Source organism: Neolamprologus brichardi, chromosome 13 (assembly GCF_056152115.1).
Source record: "Neolamprologus brichardi isolate AB-2024 chromosome 13, ASM5615211v1, whole genome shotgun sequence".
Taxonomy (NCBI): Eukaryota; Metazoa; Chordata; class Actinopteri; order Cichliformes; family Cichlidae; genus Neolamprologus; species Neolamprologus brichardi.
In genome coordinates, this window is record NC_142116.1 from 14,611,696 (window position 1) to 14,633,979 (window position 22,284).

The following is a 22,284-nucleotide window of genomic DNA, read 5'->3' on the forward strand; positions in this document are numbered from 1 at the left end:
TTACTTTAATTTCTTTCATTTAAAGAATGTATTAGTGATTTTAAGAAAAATTTTGAGAACTAGTTCAGAGCAGAATAAACTCTCATGATTGTAATGCTGCCACCTAGTGATCACAGCCCTCATCGCCTTCATTTTTTGCTTCAACTACTAGATATCCTCTGAGAACCGAGGAAAAATGAATCTTCCCATTGAACTTTTTTGTAATTTCCTTCCTCTTTAGCGTTAAAAGAGGCCACCCAAACACATGAGATATCAATGGAAAGCCCTCTATTTAGTACATCGGGACTTAGTAGGGTAGCTCAAATAAGTAAAAAGATATTGATCAAAACAAATGTCCATTACAGAGGACATAAAATAATAAGCTGGTTCTATATATTAAATTTAGATCCCGAGGCCCAGTTTTTGTAGCCCAAAGTTATACTAAGAGGCGATTGTGTCTCCTTTATTTTTCTGTTCCTAGTAGGAAAACTGTATAATGTCTGGGTAATTTCATTTTTTTTTAAATAGAATTAATTATTAAAATTTAATCACGTTGATACTATGTATGTCGGAAAGTTACACCGAAAATGTACAAAGATAGTGGCATGACCCCCCCCCCCCCCCCCGCAAACTAAAAGTAAACTACAGTCAGTAGTGCTAAAAAGCAAATTAAGTTCTAAGTTCTTAAAACATATTTTAAATTAATGTTTTCAGGACCGTTTGAAGTGTACTTTTTTATTATTATTTTTTATTGTTATTAAAAAACTAACAAACAAAAAACCCAGCATGCGCACTTCTTACCTTGGTGTGTTAGTAGCTATCCCGGTGACGTACTTCCGGTTAACTGTCAAAGTTAGAGGCTTTGAGAAGGAAAAAAACAACAACAACGGACGAGTTCAGTTCACTAACACTGCTGACCAAGGTAACGCCGCAAATGATGTATTAAGTTGGCTTTGTTGGGGTTTAAACTTTTCCATTCAAGTCTGCTTGTTGAAACCATTTGTCGACATCATGAAGTTCGAGGACTGGACACTGTGGACCCCTCCGCGCGCTCGTGTTTATTAAATTTACCGTTGTTTATTAAAGCTGACGTTGGTACCGCGGAGCTGCACGTGATAAGCTAGACAGTAGTAGTGATTTCACTAGAACGAGCGTTTATAAAGAGTAGTGAGCTAGTCGTGATTTCTGCTTTTAGCCGTGTTTACTTGTTTCGGAGTGCTGATTTGGTCATTTCATCACTAAAACGGCAAACCAAAGTTTGTGAGCAGTGCCTACAGTGCCACAGCTTTAAATCCACAGATGAAGCAGTTAAGTGCCACGCTGACATTTAAGTGACCCTGTGAAAACATTGTATAATAAAGGCATTAACAATTGGGTAATTTCTCAGAGCCCACAGGCCACACTATTCACTTTAAGTTCACCCAGTGACAGGTGTTTGTGTGTCATTGAGCGAAGGCAGGGGGGGGGACTACCAAGATCAAGTGTCCTTGTCGCAACCCTCACAAAAATAGTCAGGGGAAGATCACTGTGAGCGAGTGAGACAGCTCTCAGATCAAACCAGCATCTGAAAAATCACTGAAGGCTGTTTGTTGCCTTGCTTAGCTCCTTTCCTTTCAAGCTTTAAAACTCGTGTGATTACACGGAGCTTACACATACCAGCAGAGTAATCCACGCAGGGTCAGGAATAATGATTAACAATGCGTTCTTTTTTTTTCATTTACAGACTTTATGACTGGTATCTTATGTACATCACCGTCCTTGATGTGTCATAATTAACTTCAGCTTTCTGTCTTTCAGGAAGCCATCAGAAATGTCTTTTCTATTTGATTGGATCTACAGGGGCTTCAGCAGTGTCTTGCAACTATTAGGTATTGAAATAAATATCCACATTTTCATCCATTATCATCCAATATTTGCCATTTATCTGAGTCTGAATTGTGGGTGTGGTAGGCTAAGTAGAGACCTCCCTCTCTCTTGCCACTTCCACCTGCTTTTCCTGAAAGGACTCTAAGGTGGCCTGAAGCCAGACTGGGTCTGCCCCTGGGTTTCCTCATAGAACATACCCTGAACACCTCACCTAGGACGCACCTGGGAGACATTCTGGTCAAATTTCTGAACCACCCCAACTGTCTTTTTTCAATATGGCGGTGTAGCAGCTCTACTCTGAGACACCTTTCGGAGGAAGCCAATTTCTGCCGAGTCTCGAGCTGAGTGTCATCCCAGCTGCTTCACACTCATCTGCAAACTGCTTCAAAGTAAGGTGGAGGTCATGGCTCTATGTTCAGATGAGATCCTGAGACCACCAAACCCTCCACCCCTTGGCTAGATATCCCATAAAAATAAGTCCATAAAAAATCATTAACATACCTGATAAGGGCAGCCCTAGTGGAGTCCAGTATCTGCATATAGCTGGCAATGGAAACCATAATACAAAGACCCTGTAACAACAAGGACCCAGTCCTCCTGTGCCCCCACCACAGGAAACCCAGAGAGAAGCAGCTAAATACAAGTCTCAAGTCTTCAAGTCCAGTCTAAAGTCCATGTAAACTAGTTTGGTCCCATGCACGCACCCTCAAATATCCTTGAGAGGATATAAAGCTGGTCCTGTGTTCCAGAATATCAGATCTCAGCAAAAACTTAGTGTGGGAAAAAAAAAACAGTGCAATTTTCTATGCCTCCAGTTTTCTCAGGTCAAGGACGAAATGCTAAACAATACCTGAATCAAAGCAAAAGAAAAAGGACAAAACAGCTTGACACCGATATTGTTGTTTTAGTGTTGTTTTACAAAATGGTAACTTGGAGGTAGTAACTAGACAGTTTGAAGTAAATTCCAACCTCAGTACTAATAAATATCCAGATTTTCACTTTGTTTTTGGCATTCGCTCTATTTCTATAGAACATATACCAACCAGTTCTCATATAAATATATGTCTTACAGATATTTCTATGACTATTCTGGCTCCCAGTTCTTCTGCCCAAGACTTCTTTTAAACCCATCAATTTGACTTCTTTCTGCTATCAGGGTTGTACAAGAAGACTGGGAAGATGGTTTTTCTTGGACTAGACAATGCTGGAAAAACAACGCTCCTGCAGATGCTCAGGGATGACAGGCTGGGACAGCACATGCCGACACTATACCCAAGTAGATTTTTACTTGTCACATCAGGAATTAGCCATGTGTGTCTTGCTTCACTGCTTATCCTAAAATCAAACCCCTCTTCCCCAGCATCCGAGGAGCTGACAATAGCTGGAATGACTTTTACGACATTTGACCTTGGAGGTCATACGCAAGGTGGGAGTAAAAAAAAAAGAAGTGATTCTCAATCTTATTTTTGAGCTTTTTAAAATATTATTGATGTATTTGTTGAGGTGTTGCATAAAAATACTGAAAATGTGTGTCTTTACAGCACGAAGGATCTGGAAGAACTACTTCCCAGCCATAAACGGTATCGTGTACATGGTGGATTGTGCTGACCATATGCGACTAGCAGAAGCAAAAGTTGAACTGGATGTGAGTTAATTGTACTGATGTCAACACAGAAAGCTGCCCATAGCTGCCACTGATAGGAATGATCTGTATGATATGTCTGATATGATACTTCTTTTGTGTAGGCCATGTTAACAGATGAAACCATTGCAAACATCCCCGTTCTAATCCTGGGCAATAAGATAGACCGTCCAGAGGCCATCAGTGAGGATGCACTCAGGGCAGTACTTGGTCTTCAGGGGCATACAACTGGAAAGGTTTGTACAAGAAATGTGGGATTAAATGATGATGTGATGTCTGGCAGGAGCATTAGAGTCATATGGTGTTCATATTTTCCAAACCATAAACTGTATTTAAAAGGTTAACGTAGCCTCTGGAAAAGTGAAACCTGTTACTTCAAATCTGCATTCTTTTTAATGGCCAGCAGGAGGCGACACCTCTGGTGGGAAAAAAGCAGTCAGATTGTATAGACATATATGAGAAAGTGCTCCTCACTTGATCTTTGACCTCACTAAATACTTTCCTGGTGTCTTTACAGACTGAGTTCTCATTTCATAACTTACTGAATAGAACATGACGTTTTTTTGTAAAGTATGGTCCCTTTTGGAATAAAATACAAGATAAAGCTGGCTACGCTCTAGTAGCAGCCTAGTGTTTCGCAGTCAAATCTAACTTTTGCTTGTTACATCTAGTTTAAAAAAAAAAATCAAGATGTGGCAGCCAGAATGTCAAACGGAAGGCTTCAAAACAGCACTTAAAAGAAAATAAAAGGCGATGTCACAATGCCCGTATCAATTTCTTACTGTTTGTACACGTTACTGTGTTGGAAAGACTAAAACAATCATAGCAACAGTACTTAGAGACAGTCTTCTTACTAGGCTTTTAAGACTTCAATAAATAGTACCGAGCTATTTGACATGGTGTGTTATCCTGCTGGAAGCTGCCGTCAGAAGCTGGGTATACTGTGGTCACAGAGGCTACCCACTTACTTTTGAGGAGCCAGATCGCAGATGGTTGGACTCGGCAGTCAGCCAGCCAACAATATAAAATCTGGTGATGACCTGCTCGGTCTCAGTGTATGCATTGAGTGGCGATCACATTATAAATATATAGATATTTGGATTACTGAGCAGTTCAGGGATACCTAACAAAGTGGCTGGTTAGTCTATGTGCATTCTGTTTAGTTGTCTGTGCAACAAGCCCAAATCGACCTAAAGAAGAAAAGGCTGCCCCACAATGATATTTTACTGCACTTAAATTTTTTGTATAAATCTGAGACATCATTTCTGGTTCAAGACCTAAGTGTCGGTTTATTGATCCATGCTGACGAGTCAGGGAAAACCTTTTCTAATAGAGCTTAAAGCACGGTTAAAGTTTAAGATGTGCGGTGTATTTGTTCAGTGTTCATGGGCTAGGTTGCTGGATGGAGTTGTAGATTTAAAGTTGTTCTTTTTGATGTGTATTTTTGTTTCTTTTCAGGGCAAAGTGCCGCTGAAGGAGCTGAATTTGAGGCCAATGGAGGTGTTCATGTGCAGTGTGCTGAAGCGACAGGGATATGGAGACGGTTTTCGCTGGCTTGCCCAGTATATCGATTGATTGACATTCTTTTAATAGCCTTAACCAGATTTGTTCCACACAAAACTACCTGCAGTAGAGAGAGATTTTATTAAATATGCTAGTACAAAATGTGTTTTGTATTTAAAAGCCCAGCATTATTCATCTGTTTGAAGAATCCTGTATTTTATCTCAGTCGTACCGCTGCAAGTCAAAGATAGGTTATGAATCATTGGCCTGTATTATTCAGACTGAGTGTGGAGAAAAGCTCCATGCTGTGGTTCTTCTACCTTTACCTAAAGCCTGTAGGGAATTGTTTCTGCCGTGTAGGACATGCCATGGCTGTGAACTTGTTTCAGACCCGGGTGTATTTTTGGCTGCTGGTGTTGGCTTACAGCGAAGGTCAGTGTAGTTAACACTGTGTGCTTAGAGCAGCTCTTCTTTGATTGAGGATGAAACATTTTTGTTGGCACGTATGCACATTATTTATTCTGTTTTATTTTTTTTTTCTTTCAATTGATCGTTTTCAAAAACAACTTTTTTTTCCCTAGAAAATGCTGCAAAAATGTGTTGCTGTAATTGTTAAAGTCAATTTGCAAGCCTACCTCGAAGGATGCTGACAGTTCTTGTGATAGTATGTTTATTTTAAGGTTTACATTTAGGTTTACAAACACGGCCACTAACATTAATGTTACCACAAGTGCACTGACTGACTTTTTGCCTCTACTAGATATCTACGCCAGCCAAACACACCGACAGGTGACTGCACTGAAAAGACTTGAGTACTTTGTGATTGGTTGCTGCTAACAGTACGCAGTGATTTATGAGAGTACTTGGGTGGTGCTTAGCAAAAAAAAAAAAGCTTATACAGTATCTTTGGATAAAATTATCTTAAAACATTATAAAATATTTTATAAGAGTGTATTTATATTTTGCAATAAAAACTGGCCTGTCTGTTAATTTGCATTCTTAATGCTTGATATATCTCATACAAAAAAGATGTCATATTCTTGTTGGGTGTGTTGTGCAATATTTTAGCAAAATAAATATGTTTGGTAACTCTTTAAACCTTGTTTAAGAGATTTTAATTCATTTTTGGTTCATCCACCAAAGGAACATCCATCCATCTATTTATCCATTCACATTCACAACACTTATTAGTCCTCCTTGAACAGGAATGTCATACTTATTGAGCTTTAGTGGGGTGGACCGGTGAAAGGCTCCTTTCTGTCAGTGTAAAGAACTACACACTTAATACTGTATAATTATGGAAGGTTCCTGTGGTGGAACTTCAAGGTTTCTGTTATTTAATTGTTTTTCTATTACTTTGGTAATAAAGAGGTCGTTATTAGTGGGGACAGCTGTAAAACCTATAAAAATACAGTTAAAAATCTAAAATCCGAACCTTATGATATTGTGGAAGAATTTCTTAAATTTATGTATTATTCACATTATTTTATTGTATAATGCCTTTCTGCAACTAGATTTTAGCATGTCTCAGTGTCTCTCACACTCATACTCTGATGATCTTCTGCCCTGTGATGATGGCTGCTCTCACCAAGCTTCGTTCTGTTTGTTTTTATTAAATCCAGTTCTAGAGCATTAAGGGCTAACACAGACAGACGACCCATCACATTCACATCGGTCAGCTTAGAATCACCAATGATCCTAAATGAAAACTTTTGGGCTACAAAAGTACCTGAGGAGAAAAATGCCTCACCTTTGATTTGAACCCAGGGCCACAAACCACTGTACTACTTTTCCACAGAAATTAGCAAGCATTCGGTAGAATAAAAACACAATATGGTATTCCATATGTGATAAAATGCTTTAAAATAAAATATTTGATCTGCTAAGTAATGGTGTTAAAAAAGTGGTTGCTGGTATTTAAACTTGTAAAAACAATCCAACATGTCTCTTATGAGCGATATCAAGTCATTTTCCGCAGGATAAAGTATTCACTCCTGTCACAACGTAGAAGCTGCAGTCAGTTTTTAGAAGAGTCACTTTTATATCTTTTATTTATCCAGGTAAAGACCCCCCCCCCCCCCCCCCCCCCCCAACACACGCAAAACAAACAAAAACAAAACAAATCTGGTCAGCCCGATTAAAAATGTCTTTGTCTTTTCCAAGTGTGATAGAATAGAAAGGATATTTTAAGTGACCAAAATGGACTGGATTGATTACACAGTAGAACACAGAGTCATAAACAGGCAAAAAAGCTTTTTTATTTATTTTATATAAAACTCCATAGAAAATGCAGTTGACTTCAGCCTATATGCTGATATCAGCAAAGATATTATACATAAAAACACACATAAAACATCGTAAAACGTAAATAAACTTCTAATCGGGATATAGGAACTCCCTCTAGTTTCCTTGTTTACCATTGGCTACAAGGTGTTTGCTTTCAGACCAATCAGGTGCAGGAACGAAGCAGAACCAGGAAGTTACGAACAGGGCGAAGAAGTTAGACGACACTGTGGGAAATATTTGCGATAAATAGTTTAAACTTAAGGTAACAGTGACTTATCTGAAGGTTTCTTCTCACTCCTGGAATGTACACATTTTTAATGAGCTGCTTTTTCGAGTGTTTTAAACGCCGTTAAAACATTTGTTGATTTGCTTTGCTAGAGCATGGAGTTAAAGGACGTGGAGAGGCGCTGCTGTGTTGTCAAGGTGTCAGAGGCGTCTTCTGCAAAGAAACCGGTGAGCTGCAGCGGAGTTGTTGTCCACCCTCGCACAGGAATCATCATATGTACCGGACTCCCGTTTTCACGTTTTATCATCGACGGAGACCCCCTCTACTGGGACCACGACTTCTTGCCACCTCACAGCTTCAGTGCCAAACTTCAAATCCGCGTCAGCTTTCCAACTGACACCAAGCAGAGCGCACAGAGAGCAACAATCACACCCACCAGAAGCAAAACAGCAGCAGGGCAGAGGGAGGCTGCAGCCGAGCTGCTGATGCTGGTCAACTGCGTGGAGTTTAAACAGGCTTTCCAGGCAGTGTTCCAGGAGGCCGACCAGTGGCGTTTCCATTGTGATGAGGATGAGGAGCTGCTCAGAGATTTCCACTTCCTCAGCTGGTTTGCTGTACTCAGGGCAGGTGTGGTGCTAGACAGCAGCCAGGATTCAGGCACCATCCCCTGGCAGAGCAGTGCGCCTCTCCAGAAAGGCTGCCCTGTTGTTGCCTGCGGCTCACCTTTTGGCTCCCTCTGCTTGGATCTCTTCATCAGCACCCTCAGCAGAGGCATCATCAGTAACCTCGCTGGAGAAGATAACGCTGTCATCCTCACAGACGCCCGCTGCCTGCCAGGCACAGAAGGTGGAGGGTTGTTTGTGGTGAAAGGTGCAGGCAGCGTGCATCTCATCGGGCTGATTGTGTCTCCATTTGGCTGGAAGGCTAATGAGTGGATTGGCCTCACTCTGGTCTGCTCTGCCCAGTTGGTCTTCAGGAATCTCATCAGCTGCCTGAGTGTCCAGGATCCCCTCAGAAATGTTTGGCTTCATCCAGGAGAGTCGGACATCCAGATGTCCACCGCTGCTCACGAGTCAAAATCTGTTAAATACCCCACTGTTTGCTTTGTGGACAGCGGGCAGTTCTGGGGTTCAGGGGTAGTTGTTGGCTCTCGACTGGTTGTGACGTGCAGGCATGTTGTCAACAGGAAGTCTAAAGTCCGCTTGAAGTTCCACCATAGGGACAGGTGATGGCACATTTACTATCTTAAACCCCCTCCTAATTGAAGCAGAAATTAATTCAAACCTTATTAAACACTAAAATGTGTTAATCCACTAATCTTAGTCTTCTTTTCAAACCTAACACAGTTTTGGGTAGAAAAAAAACAAGCATAAACAAGTACTAGGAGCTTGCCTGCAGATTGACCTGGTTTGGATGAGAGAAAATCAAAAATATATTCAAATTTGTGCATCAAATTCTTGATTTTTAACGCCATTAAAGATGTATTCGGTACTATTATTCCAGCCTGGAAAAAAATGAGTGCAATTTATAGGCAGTAATAAACTTCTGAATGTATGGACAGTCCTATAAGCTGACATGGACTTGCTGCATCAAAGACAAAGCTTTCTGTATGGATCTACACCATATGGGACTATGGTCTTTTCCTGTTTATTTAGCAACTTCACCACATTTTGGAAGTATGTTTTGTGATCACAGAATGTGTAAGACTAATAATCCTCACTTTTTTGGCGATTTTCTTTTCTCAGAGTCCATGATTCAGTGGGTGATGTCCTTTTTTCCACTAAGGCATCTTCACCCTATGACCTCGCTTTGGTGCAGCTCAGAGACGCTGTCCCAGAAGCTGTGGTCTCACGGATGTGTCAGAGTTTCATTCCAGGTTTGATTTCAGTCTTGTGCAGCAGAAACAGTAGAATTATTGTTATTTTCTTATAAGCAGTTCCAGAAGAGATTTCCTGCTTCTTTACGCTTAAAAACCGTAATGGCCTTTTCTAACTTCAGGTGAATCTGTAGTTGTCGTCGGATACGGTGGGCTGGGTCGGAGCTGCGGTCCGTCCCTGACCTGCGGCGTCCTGTCCAAAGCCATTAGCTGGAATTGCCAGCCTGTCATGCTCCAGACCACATGTGCAGTACAAGCGGGGACCAGCGGGGGTGCTGTGGTGCAGAGATGCTCAGGAGAGCTGCTGGGTAAGGAGGTCCTGCAGGAAGAAAGCCATGTGCACCTTTTGAACAGAGGGGGGCACATGATAACCACAGAAAACGTCTCTGTGCAGGGAAAAGTCAGCTGTGCTTATATCAGTGGTTCAGTCAGCACTGCTGTATTTGCGGCTTTGAATTCACAAAAAAATGTTTCTTTGTTGTGTTGCAGGGATCGTTTCCAGCAACACGCGAGACATGGCCACTAAAGTGACTTACCCACATCTGAACTTCAGCGTCCCAGTGACTGTTTTCCAGAGATTGTTGCAGCACTTTGAGCAGACAAAGGATGTTAATGTATTCAGGGAGCTGGACAGTACAGAAAAAGAAATCAGGAGGGTGTGGAGACTACAAGGTGCTCAGAGCAAACTGTAACCGAGGACCCCTGCACTACACTGACACGTGGTAGAGATGACAAATCAGAATGAATTAGATGAGACATTTGCAACTGAAAGAATAATTACTGCTTAATTGTCATCTCAGAGTCATGTGGTTAACCAGAAAATCTTTATAAGGGTACTAATGTTTACAGGCACTTTAAGTACATTTATACCTGTTTAATTGCACAATAATTACATTAAATTAATCTTTTTTTAGCTAATGTTTAGTGTTTTCTTGGTGTGCTGCTGGATTCCCAAGGTTTTAAAAATACATTTATCCATTTATAAAATAACAAAAAAAAGATCACATAAACTGCTGGGATAAAAAAAGTGAATCATCCAACTTTTGATCCTTATTTATGTTACAGTTATAGCATCAAAGACACATTTCTCAGAGCACGTGTTAGGATTTACACCTGCGTCTGGTGCATACAGTTTGTTTTTTTACCAGGCGGGGAGGAATATTCAGCATAATAGGCTGACAGGCTGCTGAAAATGATTGGTCCCTTTGGGTAGCCAGAGGACTGCTGTCGGTTTCAGGTATTCAGACATCTGTTGGCAGACGTACCCACTCACAGTGAACACATTTGAGGTTTCACCCACTGGGAAGCTACTGGTTCTGATTTCCATTATCACAGAAACGTGAAACTGAGAAATGACATTTCAGAGGATTGGTTGCCGTCAGTTTTTACAATGCTAAGACAAGCTTTCTGGGCCTGAACTCCTGAGGATGTGCATACGCTCTAACATGCTGAAAGGTTTCTATTTCACTGTTCCCAGGCTGAATAGTTCACAGTGGAGTTTTCAGCAGTGTCCCGAGGAGGCTGAGGAGAGAGTTTTCTAAAGGCATTGTGCTGTTCGAAGTGCTGATATGCAGACTTGTGTCTGTATCTCATTTCTGCTGGTTTCCCATAGCTACAAGCCACACTTCACTGCAGAATGAGGTGCAGTAGGGGTAGATACGAGCTGAGAAGAACATTGAATCCTTAAGGAGCATTTCGCACAGAGACGCATGTGTTGTTTTTTTTTTAAAATAGCATCTTATTATAGGTGCAGTGTTCGTCCATGCTGCACTGCTCATTAAAATAAGGCAAATATATAGATTTTAATTTGCTATCTGTAATCACAAATATGGCTAGCCTGTCTGTGCACCAGTAACCAACTTTGCTAGAGGGGAATTTTTATTTTAGAAGATGTAGTAATATTCTGAGCAGTTTACACGCTACTGGAAAAACTCAAAGGAGCACTTTTAATTAAGAGTATAGCATCAAGTCAGTTAAACTTCTGGGATCTTGATCTGGTCAGTTAAGTAGCAGAGGGTTGTTAATCAGTTTCAGCTGCTTGGGTGGTAATGAAATTAACAACAGGTGCAGAAGAGAAGCAACGTTGAGACAACCTTTCTCACTAGTTTTGCATTTAGCCAGGGTCAGAGCCTCTAATAGCATGAGGTGATACTTGGATTCTACAGACATTACACAGGTAGTTTAAGTCTTCCAGGATACCAGGTTTGCTGTGTCTCCCAGCACAGTCTCTCGAGCATGGAGGAGATTCCAGGAGATGGGCAGAGAGCCTGACAAGGCCCTGTTGAAGGGCCTGAACCCATTAGCAGGACTGGTGTTTGCTTCTTTGTAGAAGAAGGATGAACACTACCAGAGCTACAAAATGAGTTCCAGCAGGCCACTGGTGTGAATGTCTCTGACCAAACAATCAGAAACAGACTGAGGGTGGCCTGAGGGCCTGACATCATTTAGCAGTCCCTGCGCTCACTTCCCAGCACCATTGAGCCCGATTGACATTCGACATTGAATACCAAAATTGGCAGGCCCACCACTGGCACCCTGTGCTTTTCTTAGTTAAAAGCAGGTTCACCCTGAGCACATGCGACTATGTGAAAGGATCTGGAGAAGTTGTGGAGACTCAAGACTGTCCAGGACCTCAGTGATGGCCTGGCCCACATCTGGGAAGAGATTCCCCAGGACACTGTCTTCTCATTAGGAGCATGCCCCAACAATGTCAGGTATTCATACAAGCACGTGGGGGCCATAGAAACTGATTACCATTTTGAGTTGCTCCAATCAAATTTAATAATTTTTTTCCATTTGATTTTAAGGATTTCTTTGATTTCAGCCCTGTATAGTAGGGGTGCAACGATGCACAAAATTCACGGTTCGGTTCGATATTTTTTCGATACAAAAAAATGTTCATGCCTTTTTAATTTGTCATTTATTAAAATTATAACTATATATTTTAACTCAAAAGTACAGTTTTTACATGTAATGTTGCTGAAACAACAAAATAATTAAAATAAATAAATCTATCTGATCGAGAAATCACTCATCTTTGGAAAAGAGAGTTTATTACAGAGAAATGGCTCTTTCCAAAATAAAAGCTATACTATACGCTTTTTCTGGGGTATACTCTCAGCAGCATATTAAACATCAGGTCCCCATCAGGAGAATCATGTGCTAACGGCTGTCTAAATGACTCAGGTAGTTTGTAGCATGCGTGCTTGTTGTTTTTGTCTGCTTCCACTTGTCTTTGCACTAGGATGATGTCGGTGTAAATGTGCAGTCATATTCGTTGTGTTCCCACTAGTGCTGTCAGCGTTAATCTCGTTAAAATGACATTAACGCCATAACGCCGCAAATCTCCGTTAACAAGTTACCGCGGATCGACAGGCTGGACAGCGTCAACACATTAACGAGCTAACTGCGCTAACGCACTAGTTCCTACAAATGTAATTGAGCATTGCGTGGCACATCCGACATACTGTTTTACTTTTGTCCATGGCGCGCTTACCATCAGGGTCATGCTCACATGAAAACCAAAATTGTTCCAAACGCCAGATCTGAATGAGGGTGGGGGAGATTCAAGCTAGCGTTGAGGCAGTTGCCATGTTGCAACGAGCTTAGCTTCTGTTTTGCTAGCTTGCGCTGCGCTCAGTGGATCTGCGCTTGACAGTGCAGCCTAGGCGGAGTAGTGGAACGCAGATCCACTGAGCTCTCAACACAGACAGCATGTTTAGAAGAAAAGTTGATAAAATAAATTAAAAAATTTGTATTGTTCGATACATATGCATACCGAAAGCACTGTATCGAACGGTTCAATATCATACGAATATTGTTGCACCCCTACTGTATATGTTGCTAACTTTAATTTTCATCAAAAGATGTGACATCCTTTTTTCCCCTAACACATTACCCAGTCCACATCAGTACAGGTATCCAGCATTGTTTTCCCACTGGGATCTGATGTGTTTTCAATGTGTTCCAGCAATTTTTTTGAGTAATGTAGTATCTAACAGTTTCAACTTATCGATGTTATATGGGTATTGGAGCACACATGTAGGTCAGTATTATGAAACGACAACAACAAAAAAAGTAAAACAAAAAATAAAAGCAGTTCATCCAAACACAGTCTTAGGTAAATTTGTTTATCAGAGAATTCTGGCAAAATCATGAACCCATGCAAGGTAACTTTGCTGAGTAAGCTTCATCCTCTTGACGTCAGTCATGCACGTAAGCACCTTTCTGTCTGCCAGATTGACTCGCTGATATCCTGGCCAAAAATGAGATGTTCTTTTACAAACACAAACACTTATTGTAAGAGTGCTGTAGGACTTTTTTGTAAAGGATCCCTTACATTTATCAAATTTGACTTCTTCTTTTAGTGTCTCAATCAAAATTTCCCTTTGTCCAAAACTCTGGTTCATGACTAACCGTTTGCCTAATTAATCATGCCCATCGGCTGTACTTATGTTGTGCTTATTTGCCATTTTTTTCACACTAACAAGGTGCAAAGGAATACAATCAACTTTCTAAACCAGCATGTTATTTTTGTTTTTTATTGTAATGTTCAAAGAGCAGATTTAGAGACAAACAGCAGAAAATGACAGACTTGAGTACTGCTTTTCAATGTTCCAGGAAAAAAGGAACAAATGTCAAAGCTATGCATCAGAAAGTCGGCTTTCTTAGCTGACGTGTCATTTCAAAATATATTTGCAGTGTTTTTTCATTGTATTTAGTGGTCTCAGTCAATAGTTCTCCAGGCTTTCTTAAGGTCTTTCTCTGGACACTGGCTGTTTTTGTTTCCCGCCCCCATCATTGTCAATCCTCAATCCAGTCCTTGTACCTGAATATTTTCAGAAGAATGTTTTTTGTCAAGATACTTAATGCTAACCTATGAATCATTTAAGCATAAGCAAAAACTGGTACCTTGTTAACACACTCAGTATAATGTCTTTTATTGAATCAGATGTGTTCAAGTCAGACATTATTTTAGATGAGTAGCTGCTCAGTGTTGCACTCACTCCCCACCTCCTCTCTCACACACACATAGAGCCTCCAAGGGCATCTCCACACAAGCTCTCAGTGAGCGGCCTGCCACTAGAATCATTACTATATTTTCTCACTTGTTACATCAATTAAACTTATACCTGATTAACTATCAGCAAATTCGCATATGTCCTCTTTTTTATATTATTTGTCACATTTTAAATATAAACTTTAAACCTGTAGGTTCGCTTTTTTAATTTAGAAACTGCATTTACTTGCCTTGTCTTTGTCTAATATTTAAATTGATTTGATCTGAAACATTTAAGTGTGACAAACATACATAAAATTGTACTATCATACCATTTCTCTTATTCAGAATCATGTATAATGATGGGCTGGAGACACATTTCTTTTCACATTCCTGTAGACACACACAGACACTAATCTATCAAGGTTACAGCTGTCTACACACACAAAATCCAGACATTAGAACAGACATTCATCATCTTAATTAGATGTATATTTTGATTATATCGTTAAGAATAAAGATGATTTACTATTAGCAAAAGCAAATACAGATAAACTCTGTCATAGCATTTTGTATCTCTGTAAATATAAAATGCTGGATCTTAAGACCTTGTACTCTCTTTCAATCACACCTTTCTTGACAGCAGCCAACAACCAAAGAAGAGCTTTGAATATCCTTCAAGAAGCCTGGTGAACTATTCCTGAAGACTACTTGCCCAAGAGAGTTTAGGCTGTGTTGAAGATTAAAAGTGGTCATAGTAATTATTCACTTTTAAGCTCATTAAAATTGTGCAAACTCCTCTTATGCCTTATACACTCTATTTCCCTGTTCCCAGCTTCCTGGGAAATTAAAGGAATGAAAAGCGGTTCAAGACTTTTGCACAGTGCTATAGATATTTAGTATATATGTTATATAGGATAGCCCAATATTTGCTTACCGGTGAATTTAAAGTCCCTCCGTTCTGTTAATGAGTTGATATTAAAACGCTAAATAAAACGAGCTATGTGGCTGGTTCAAGGGTTCCAGTGGTGCTAAGCTCCAAAGTTCAATCTCCTGGTAACCCACATTAACACTCCTAATGTGTTCAGGTCAACCCTAATGCATGTTATGTCATTTTCAGCAAATGGAGAGCTGGGCTCCCCTTGTGCAGCCGGGGAACAAGGTGCTTTGGCTCCAGTTTAGACATGAAAAGAAAAGAGAACACACTCAGTTGTACGGTGGCCACTGGAGCCACATAGATACGTTTATTTTATTCCATTTTTTTATTAAACACAATAACCAATCCACACTATGATACGATGTACACTTGTCAACTAAGCAGCATGTTCTGCTAGTCTTTCAAGGCATTGATTACGGGACTAATAGGTGACATTCTGCCTTCTGATACACACAATATATACAAGCTAAAGAGTGACGCATGAGAAACCTTTTCTTAAGTCATGAATGAGACAGAGCACTACTGTCACATAAGAGCTGAAGCATAAGAGATGAAAATGGCAAAGTCAAAAGGTGCTTTTCAATATTCTAATGTGGCTTTCTCTCTTTTCTTTTCTTTTTTTTTTTTTTTTGCCAGATTTCTGCCTTAAAGCAAAACTGGTTATCTAAATGTTGTTAATCTGCAAACATGATCGATGAAAGACGCCAATTTGGACTACTGAAGTGCACCCGATCTTGCTTTGTTTATTTTATTCATTTTAATGCAAAGCACCTGCAGCTTCTTAAAGTCTCCGTTATGCATCAGCTAAAAACTGCTCAAAGATAGTTTAAAGGACAGACAACAGAAGAGAACAAAGATTCACAAGTATGAAGGACAAAATTCATGACACCAGACCCATAATTTGTTAACTGTGATCCCCCCCACCCCTCCCTTGCTCTTTATCATCCTGTAACGAGAATTACTTCCATAGCATCTGTATCTTCACCCTCCCAACTTGTGCCACTTCCCCCCCCCCCCTTTGCTGTTTTTATAATCCAGTGTTGTTCTGAGTGTGAGCGCTTGATCCCGTCCATCTCTTTGCAGGATTTGTGTGTATAAGTGTGTGTGTAAGTTTGGGACCACTGGGATGCTCCTTTAGAGATTGGTTGGCCCGTTTACCAGATATATCCCCCGTCATCCACCTCTCCCACCTCCTCTTCTTCAGCCTCCTCTGCAGTCTCCTCAGCTTCTTTCTCCTCCTCGTCTTCCCATCCAACCCCACTTCCAAAATCACCTGAATATGCCATTTCGTAATCTGCGGGAAGATGGAGAGAAAACATACGGGGCATGGGAGGGGGGGGGATGCAGAGAAATCGAATTATCCGCTGTGGCCATCTTGCACATTGCAATATATTCTGTTCATGCCTTCCTCTCAGTTTTGATGGAGTCCTTTCTGTGCCAGTGAGAAATGCTAAAATCAATTTAAAAACACTGACTGCAATGGCAAAAAAAATAGGGGTGGGGTGGGGGTGGGGGTGGGGGGGGTGGCGTGTGTTTGACTTTGTCTGGATTTTAATAGCTATTTCTAAACCTTGCCAAGGGACCTATTCTTATCAGGCACAGGTTCAGTCCAACCAGTCCTCATTTATCTTGAAAGACTTTTCTCACAGCGACAAGCGGCGCTTTAGAATGCAAATGACTCCGGACACATGAATGTGGCACTTGGTCCCTACTGTGAGTTATGCTGCAGTGGGCCTCGGTCCCTTAACATAAAGAAAGCCTTGTGCAGAATGCATGCAGCGGGGACACGTGCAGAATTGCGCTGATCTGCACTGATCTCTCACTGCATTCAGCTTTCAAGTTCAAAAAATCTGTTTTTTATCGGCATCTGAAACCTTTTGACACTCACCACAATCTGGCTTGCCACGAATCCTCGATCTGTTTTTTATCGGCATCTGAAACCTTTTGACACTCACCGCAATCTGGCTTGCCACGAATCCTCGATCCGGCCACTTCTCCTCCGTTTTGGTTGACACACCAACACTCCCCCCTGTCACACTGCTGCTTCCTGTAGAAGCCGTCTTCGTCACAGCTAGGAATGAATCGACCTGCCATTTACACGCACACACATAAATAAATAAGAGCCGAGTAAGGTAAAGCGGCCTCGCCTTCAATCTCGCACAATTTCTCAGTGCGGCTCATCACACATGAGCCCAAGTGACAATATAATGCATGCAGCATATGTGGAGGCTAATTCTATATTCCATGAAAACAATATGTTCATGGAGGAATACCCAGAGGAAGTCAGCATGCTGCAGCTTACTGAGGTGATGTGGGGGTGGCTGGCTATCGTGATGTTATAAGGGAGGACGTATAAAAAGCAGCCTGTGGTCACACTTAAGTGTAGCTGTGTTTATCGGTGAGGCAAAAATTTGCCTGATTGTAAACTTCAGAGTTGGGCGGATCTGTTGTGTCGCTTAATTGTGTTTTGATACATTTGTAAATGTAATGAAAAATAATAATTAGGGACGGCTGAACTGTCTATCCAGTCTTTCGGGGGAACGTCAGCGCGTCAGGCTGGCAGACTGTCCCCTGCTCACCGCTCTGTGTCCTTGGAGAGTCTTGACTCAGAGCCCAGTCAGCAAGCCAAAATCAAAATCTGCAGTGCACACATGCACACTCACACATAATCACACACTGCTCCTCTTTACTTCTTAACATGCCGTAAGACAAACACAAAGATGCCCGTATCATGTTATAATCCACAGAAGGGATCAGAGACTAACCCCCTGCACCTACCAAACTTCCTCTTCCCGCCGTCTAATACTTGGATCCTCTCGAGTTCAGCAAGGCAGGGGGGTTCTTAAAAGAAGTGGAAATAAAGGCACAATTAGTCACAGAAGAGAGAAAATAACAAAAATCTTAGAGAGCTGCAACTGTAATCCATGTATTTTAGGACCCTTTCTTCCCAAATAAATAACTGCACATTCCTGGGACCTAGTTTCTGCTCAGCTGCTTGGCTGACACGCTCAATCTCCGAGAGCTGTGGGAGAATCAGGCTGTCAACAAGCAGCAGAAATGTTTTTAGTGCCTTGCGGTGACCGTTTCGGCCCATAGGGGGACTGAAGGATGAGGAGAAAGACAAACACTGATGGGCCAGCGCACAACACAGACGCAGCCACACCTCGAGGGCAGCCGAGCGCCTTGAAGTTTGATTGCATGTGCCAGAAGGGAAAATGTCAGCATACAGACAAGTGAGTGCGAACCCACAAGCCTGCAGACCTCACATAATCCCCCGAACACTCACTCTCTCTCCAGAAGCAGAGGCACCATTCGGCAGTGGAGACCTTGCCGTCCCTGTAGGAATCGCAGGAGTTGAAGAAGGGCCGAATGCAGACCTCATACTTGTCTAGGTTGATGGCAGCCAGCTCGGCCTGATCCAGGTACAGGTCGCTATTGGTGTCCAGCTTGGAGAACATCCAGCCTATGGAGTCCTTACAGCTGGCCACCAGGCTCCTGTCCAGCACTGCCAACACACAGAGGCAGACAAACAAACATAGACTTTTTTCAGGGGGACAGCTGCACAAACGGAAAAAATCACGCCAGCATGCTCAGAAACATCTCCTGTTTCCAACGCAAATCAACTGCATTTATCATCCTCCTAATGCCTTCCAGTGCTGCCAGTTTCAACATTAAAAAAAAGAAAAAGTTTTGCATATGAAAATGGCATTATAACGTATTGTTCTCCCAGCTTTACAACACCGGTTGATGCTTGCAACTTTCTGACTGTACCCTGAAGCATAAACATCCTCCCGTATGTGATGCAGCGTTATGTTACACTATCCATCCAAGATAGTTTCAGGCAAATGGTTGCAAGTGGCACCAACAGGACAATTTGATTTTCCTGCTGTACTTCTTTTTACTATTTTAATTATAGTGATTGGCTGATACGATTACTGATTACAAATCCTTGAACCAGAAAATAGCTTGTGGAAGGCATCCAGTTTATTTCTTTATGAGGCATCAATTATTTTTTGTGAATCTAGAGATCCAGAGATGTACAGTGTTAAACAGCCAAGAGCTACAGTGTCGACTGTCAGCAGCAGAAACAAACTTTGTCTTAAATGAGACATGAAAAATAGATTTAATGGCTTTCTTAGATATTTTATAGTACGCTACCCTGCATCTAAAGCATTGAAATGCCATCTTCATGCAATGAGTTTATTAAGTAGTAGTGCTAACCTGATGTGGTGCTGACTGCAGTGGCTTTGGCCCCGGGTTTGCTGTTGTTGTTCTGGTTGGCATTACTCTGCAGTAGCTGGAACCAGTCCCTCAGACGCTCCCCGAGATCAGCCAGATCCTGCCCGGTGCAGCCCTCTGTGTAATTACAGGAGAGAAAAATATTTGCTGCACCTATTTATGCAGTTATGATGGCTGTTATGCTTGAGTAGATGTGTGAGAATAAAACAAAACAAAACATGAGTTGTATGTCATGTATGTTGCTCTCACCATGTTTACTCTCCTTGGTTGTAGGAGCAGTAGTTGGACAAGGACACAGACCAGAACACTTCAGGGTAAGATCCTTCCCCGTAAGACACGCCTGCTGCTCCAGCTTGCACTGCAACACACATACAGTCATTAAACACACGCGCGTACACACCGATGACATCGACAAGGGGACACAAAGGTGAAGTGAAATGAGTTATTGCCGCAACGCAGATCAAATATTCATGAGGTGACCGACTGTAAGCCTTAATTCAAAATCAGAGTCCTGCTCTTGAATGCGCTTCCCAACCTTTACTTGCACACAAGGTCAGAAATAGTGATTCAAAAGACAAAGCATTAATCAATAAACACATGGGATTCTGTCACCGCAAGCCACCAATTGGTTCCTCTGAGGCCATACATCACGGCTCTTTGTCTCAGCTTTGTGTCCCTTGAGATTCTCCTCACACTGCTTAGCTCTGAATGTGCAAAGGTGTGTGTTGGTTCTTACCAAACGACGCAGAGCACGTACAGCAGGTACCACGGATTTCAAGATGCGTGTAAAAGTATGTGTACATCTGTATGACCTAAATTTGCAAGAGTTGTCAAGGCTATTTAGCAACGTAGCATATAGTAGTGGAATTTATGTGTTGAATCAGCATGTAATAATGTTCACCGAGGGGAACGAGCTACATTAGAGGAGCTCAAGTGCACATCACAGTCACAGCACTGCTAATATACGTAAAACCACATGGAAAAATTTAAGTGGTGCTCAGTGCAGTCAACTTTGTACTGTTGCTTTGCTATATGTATAAAATTCAACCATAAATCTCACTTTTTAACCATTTAACCACTCATTAATCATATTTGATATGTACAATATGGTTAGGTTTTGTCAGTTTTGGAGTATTCCACATCATGGGTGTGATTTTCCCCTCCCAAAAAACCCAGAATAAAAGCCAGACACAGCAAATATGATGCAAATTAAAACTATTTTTAATTATTATTTAATGTTTTTAATTTGTCAGGCAGTTTAGCAAACACTCCATTTTCAAAAAATGTTAAATTTCTGGCAATTATTTAATTGTTTAGACATTAACAGGTTAATTAAAGTGGGGGGTGGAGGTGTACCTTTGAGGCATAGTTGTGTCCATCAGATCCACACACAGGCCCAGTGGAGGAGATGGGACAGGGGTGACAGTTTCCATCAGGAGACCTGAGAGCGGGCTGCTTCAGCCTGCAGGACAAGGGGACAACACAACCATGTCAGCCTGGATAAGTCCAGCTTAGACAGCAACTGCTGCGTTAATTCAGAGTACACACACAGCAGCACCAAAACACAAACGCGAAGCTAACAGGCCTCCTCTGTGTTGTCCAAATGCATTAGCTTATCATTAAACAGCAGGCAGTCGTACTTACACTGGTGCACAAACAAGCTTTAATACTACGAGTGTGTCCGACAGGGATAAACACTCCAGTTTGCAGCAAACTATGGAGTGCGTGCTTGGTTGAGTTGAACTCATGTTAGTGTACGTAAAGAAGATTTTTTTTTTTGACAATTTTTCTGTTTTGGGAATTAGTCAATTCTTGCCCAGGGGCTACACACACTCACCTGTGTTCAAGTTTCTTGCGGTTGACGCACACAGCTCTCTGGTAGCCCTGGGCGATACACACCTTGTGTCGGCTGCACTTAACCTTTTGACAAGGGTCCTTGGTGGTGTCTACATCTGGGGAGAAAAAAGAAAATGAGACATGTACTTTAGCTTCCACACTGCTTCACTTTTCCTCCCTCCCTTTCCCCCTTTTCTGTCTTTTTCTGCCCCCTACTTGCTCAGCATAACCCGAGAGTCAGTCTAAATAAATTCGAGCTGTGCTGGTGTTGCACTATTTTAAATATGCACTCTGAGGCACTTTTATTTATTGGGAGGAAAAATCTTATTCTTGAACATAAAATTACAAGAGCTTCTTTAGTTTGCTTTTGATCCAATTTAGCTCCTCAGCTGATATTTAAAAAAAAAAAAAAAAAAGCGTTAAATAACTTACAGATTTCTTCTACTTACATATTTACATTCTCTACTACACTTAAATAATTCCTGCAATCTGGGCTAAAGCCAGGATGTCTAACTCAGGTTGCCACATCCATCAAACTCTCTGCTAGCAGCACCTCACACATGCTCATATGCAGTGTTGGGAAGGTTACTTTTAAAATGTATTCCATTACAGAATACAGAATACATGCCCCAAAATGTATTCTGTAACGTATTCCGTTACGTTACTCAATGAGAGTAACGTATTCTGAATACTTTGGATTACTTAATATATTATCATGCTGTTTACAACTACATGAATGTACTATTGCTGTGATTTATTACTGTTACTGAAGGTCCGCGGCTCCGAACCGTAGTAAAGGGACCTCTGGCTAATACGGTGGGTTCTGTGTCGGGCTCGTAGCCGAAAACTAGCTTTACTTTGTTGTCTGGGTCACTTTGCTTGCGAGAGACAGAGA

General features: G+C 41.4%; 3 protein-coding genes across 3 annotated transcripts in view; 2 read left to right on the forward strand and 1 right to left on the reverse strand.

Annotated features, from left to right (window-relative positions):
- Window positions 1-800: 800 nt before the first annotated feature.
- sar1ab (secretion associated, Ras related GTPase 1Ab) lies at window positions 801-6,088 on the forward strand. The gene is made up of 7 exons (XM_006783815.3): window positions 801-901; window positions 1,777-1,847; window positions 3,002-3,121; window positions 3,206-3,271; window positions 3,387-3,490; window positions 3,592-3,723; window positions 4,946-6,088. Exons 2-7 carry the CDS (start codon window positions 1,790-1,792, stop codon window positions 5,060-5,062), a joined length of 597 nt encoding a protein of 198 aa, XP_006783878.1. The 5' UTR covers window positions 801-901; window positions 1,777-1,789; the 3' UTR covers window positions 5,063-6,088.
- A 1,381-nt stretch (window positions 6,089-7,469) lies between these two features.
- On the forward strand, window positions 7,470-12,309 carry tysnd1 (trypsin like peroxisomal matrix peptidase 1). Its single transcript, XM_006783816.3, has 4 exons — window positions 7,470-8,727; window positions 9,248-9,378; window positions 9,501-9,686; window positions 9,868-12,309. Exons 1-4 carry the CDS (start codon window positions 7,658-7,660, stop codon window positions 10,068-10,070), a joined length of 1,590 nt encoding a protein of 529 aa, XP_006783879.2. The 5' UTR covers window positions 7,470-7,657; the 3' UTR covers window positions 10,071-12,309.
- A 3,278-nt stretch (window positions 12,310-15,587) lies between these two features.
- Window positions 15,588-22,284, reverse strand: part of spock2 (SPARC (osteonectin), cwcv and kazal like domains proteoglycan 2) — a 37,874-nt gene continuing 31,177 nt past the window's right edge. The window contains exons 3-10 of the mRNA XM_006783818.3: window positions 21,391-21,505; window positions 20,910-21,015; window positions 19,803-19,911; window positions 19,536-19,670; window positions 18,601-18,819; window positions 18,093-18,155; window positions 17,270-17,401; window positions 15,588-16,608 (exon numbers count right to left, since the gene is read on the reverse strand). Coding sequence (XP_006783881.1) covers window positions 16,469-16,608; window positions 17,270-17,401; window positions 18,093-18,155; window positions 18,601-18,819; window positions 19,536-19,670; window positions 19,803-19,911; window positions 20,910-21,015; window positions 21,391-21,505 — 1,019 coding nt within the window. The 3' untranslated portion in view covers window positions 15,588-16,468. The remainder of the gene's footprint in view (window positions 16,609-17,269; window positions 17,402-18,092; window positions 18,156-18,600; window positions 18,820-19,535; window positions 19,671-19,802; window positions 19,912-20,909; window positions 21,016-21,390; window positions 21,506-22,284) is intronic.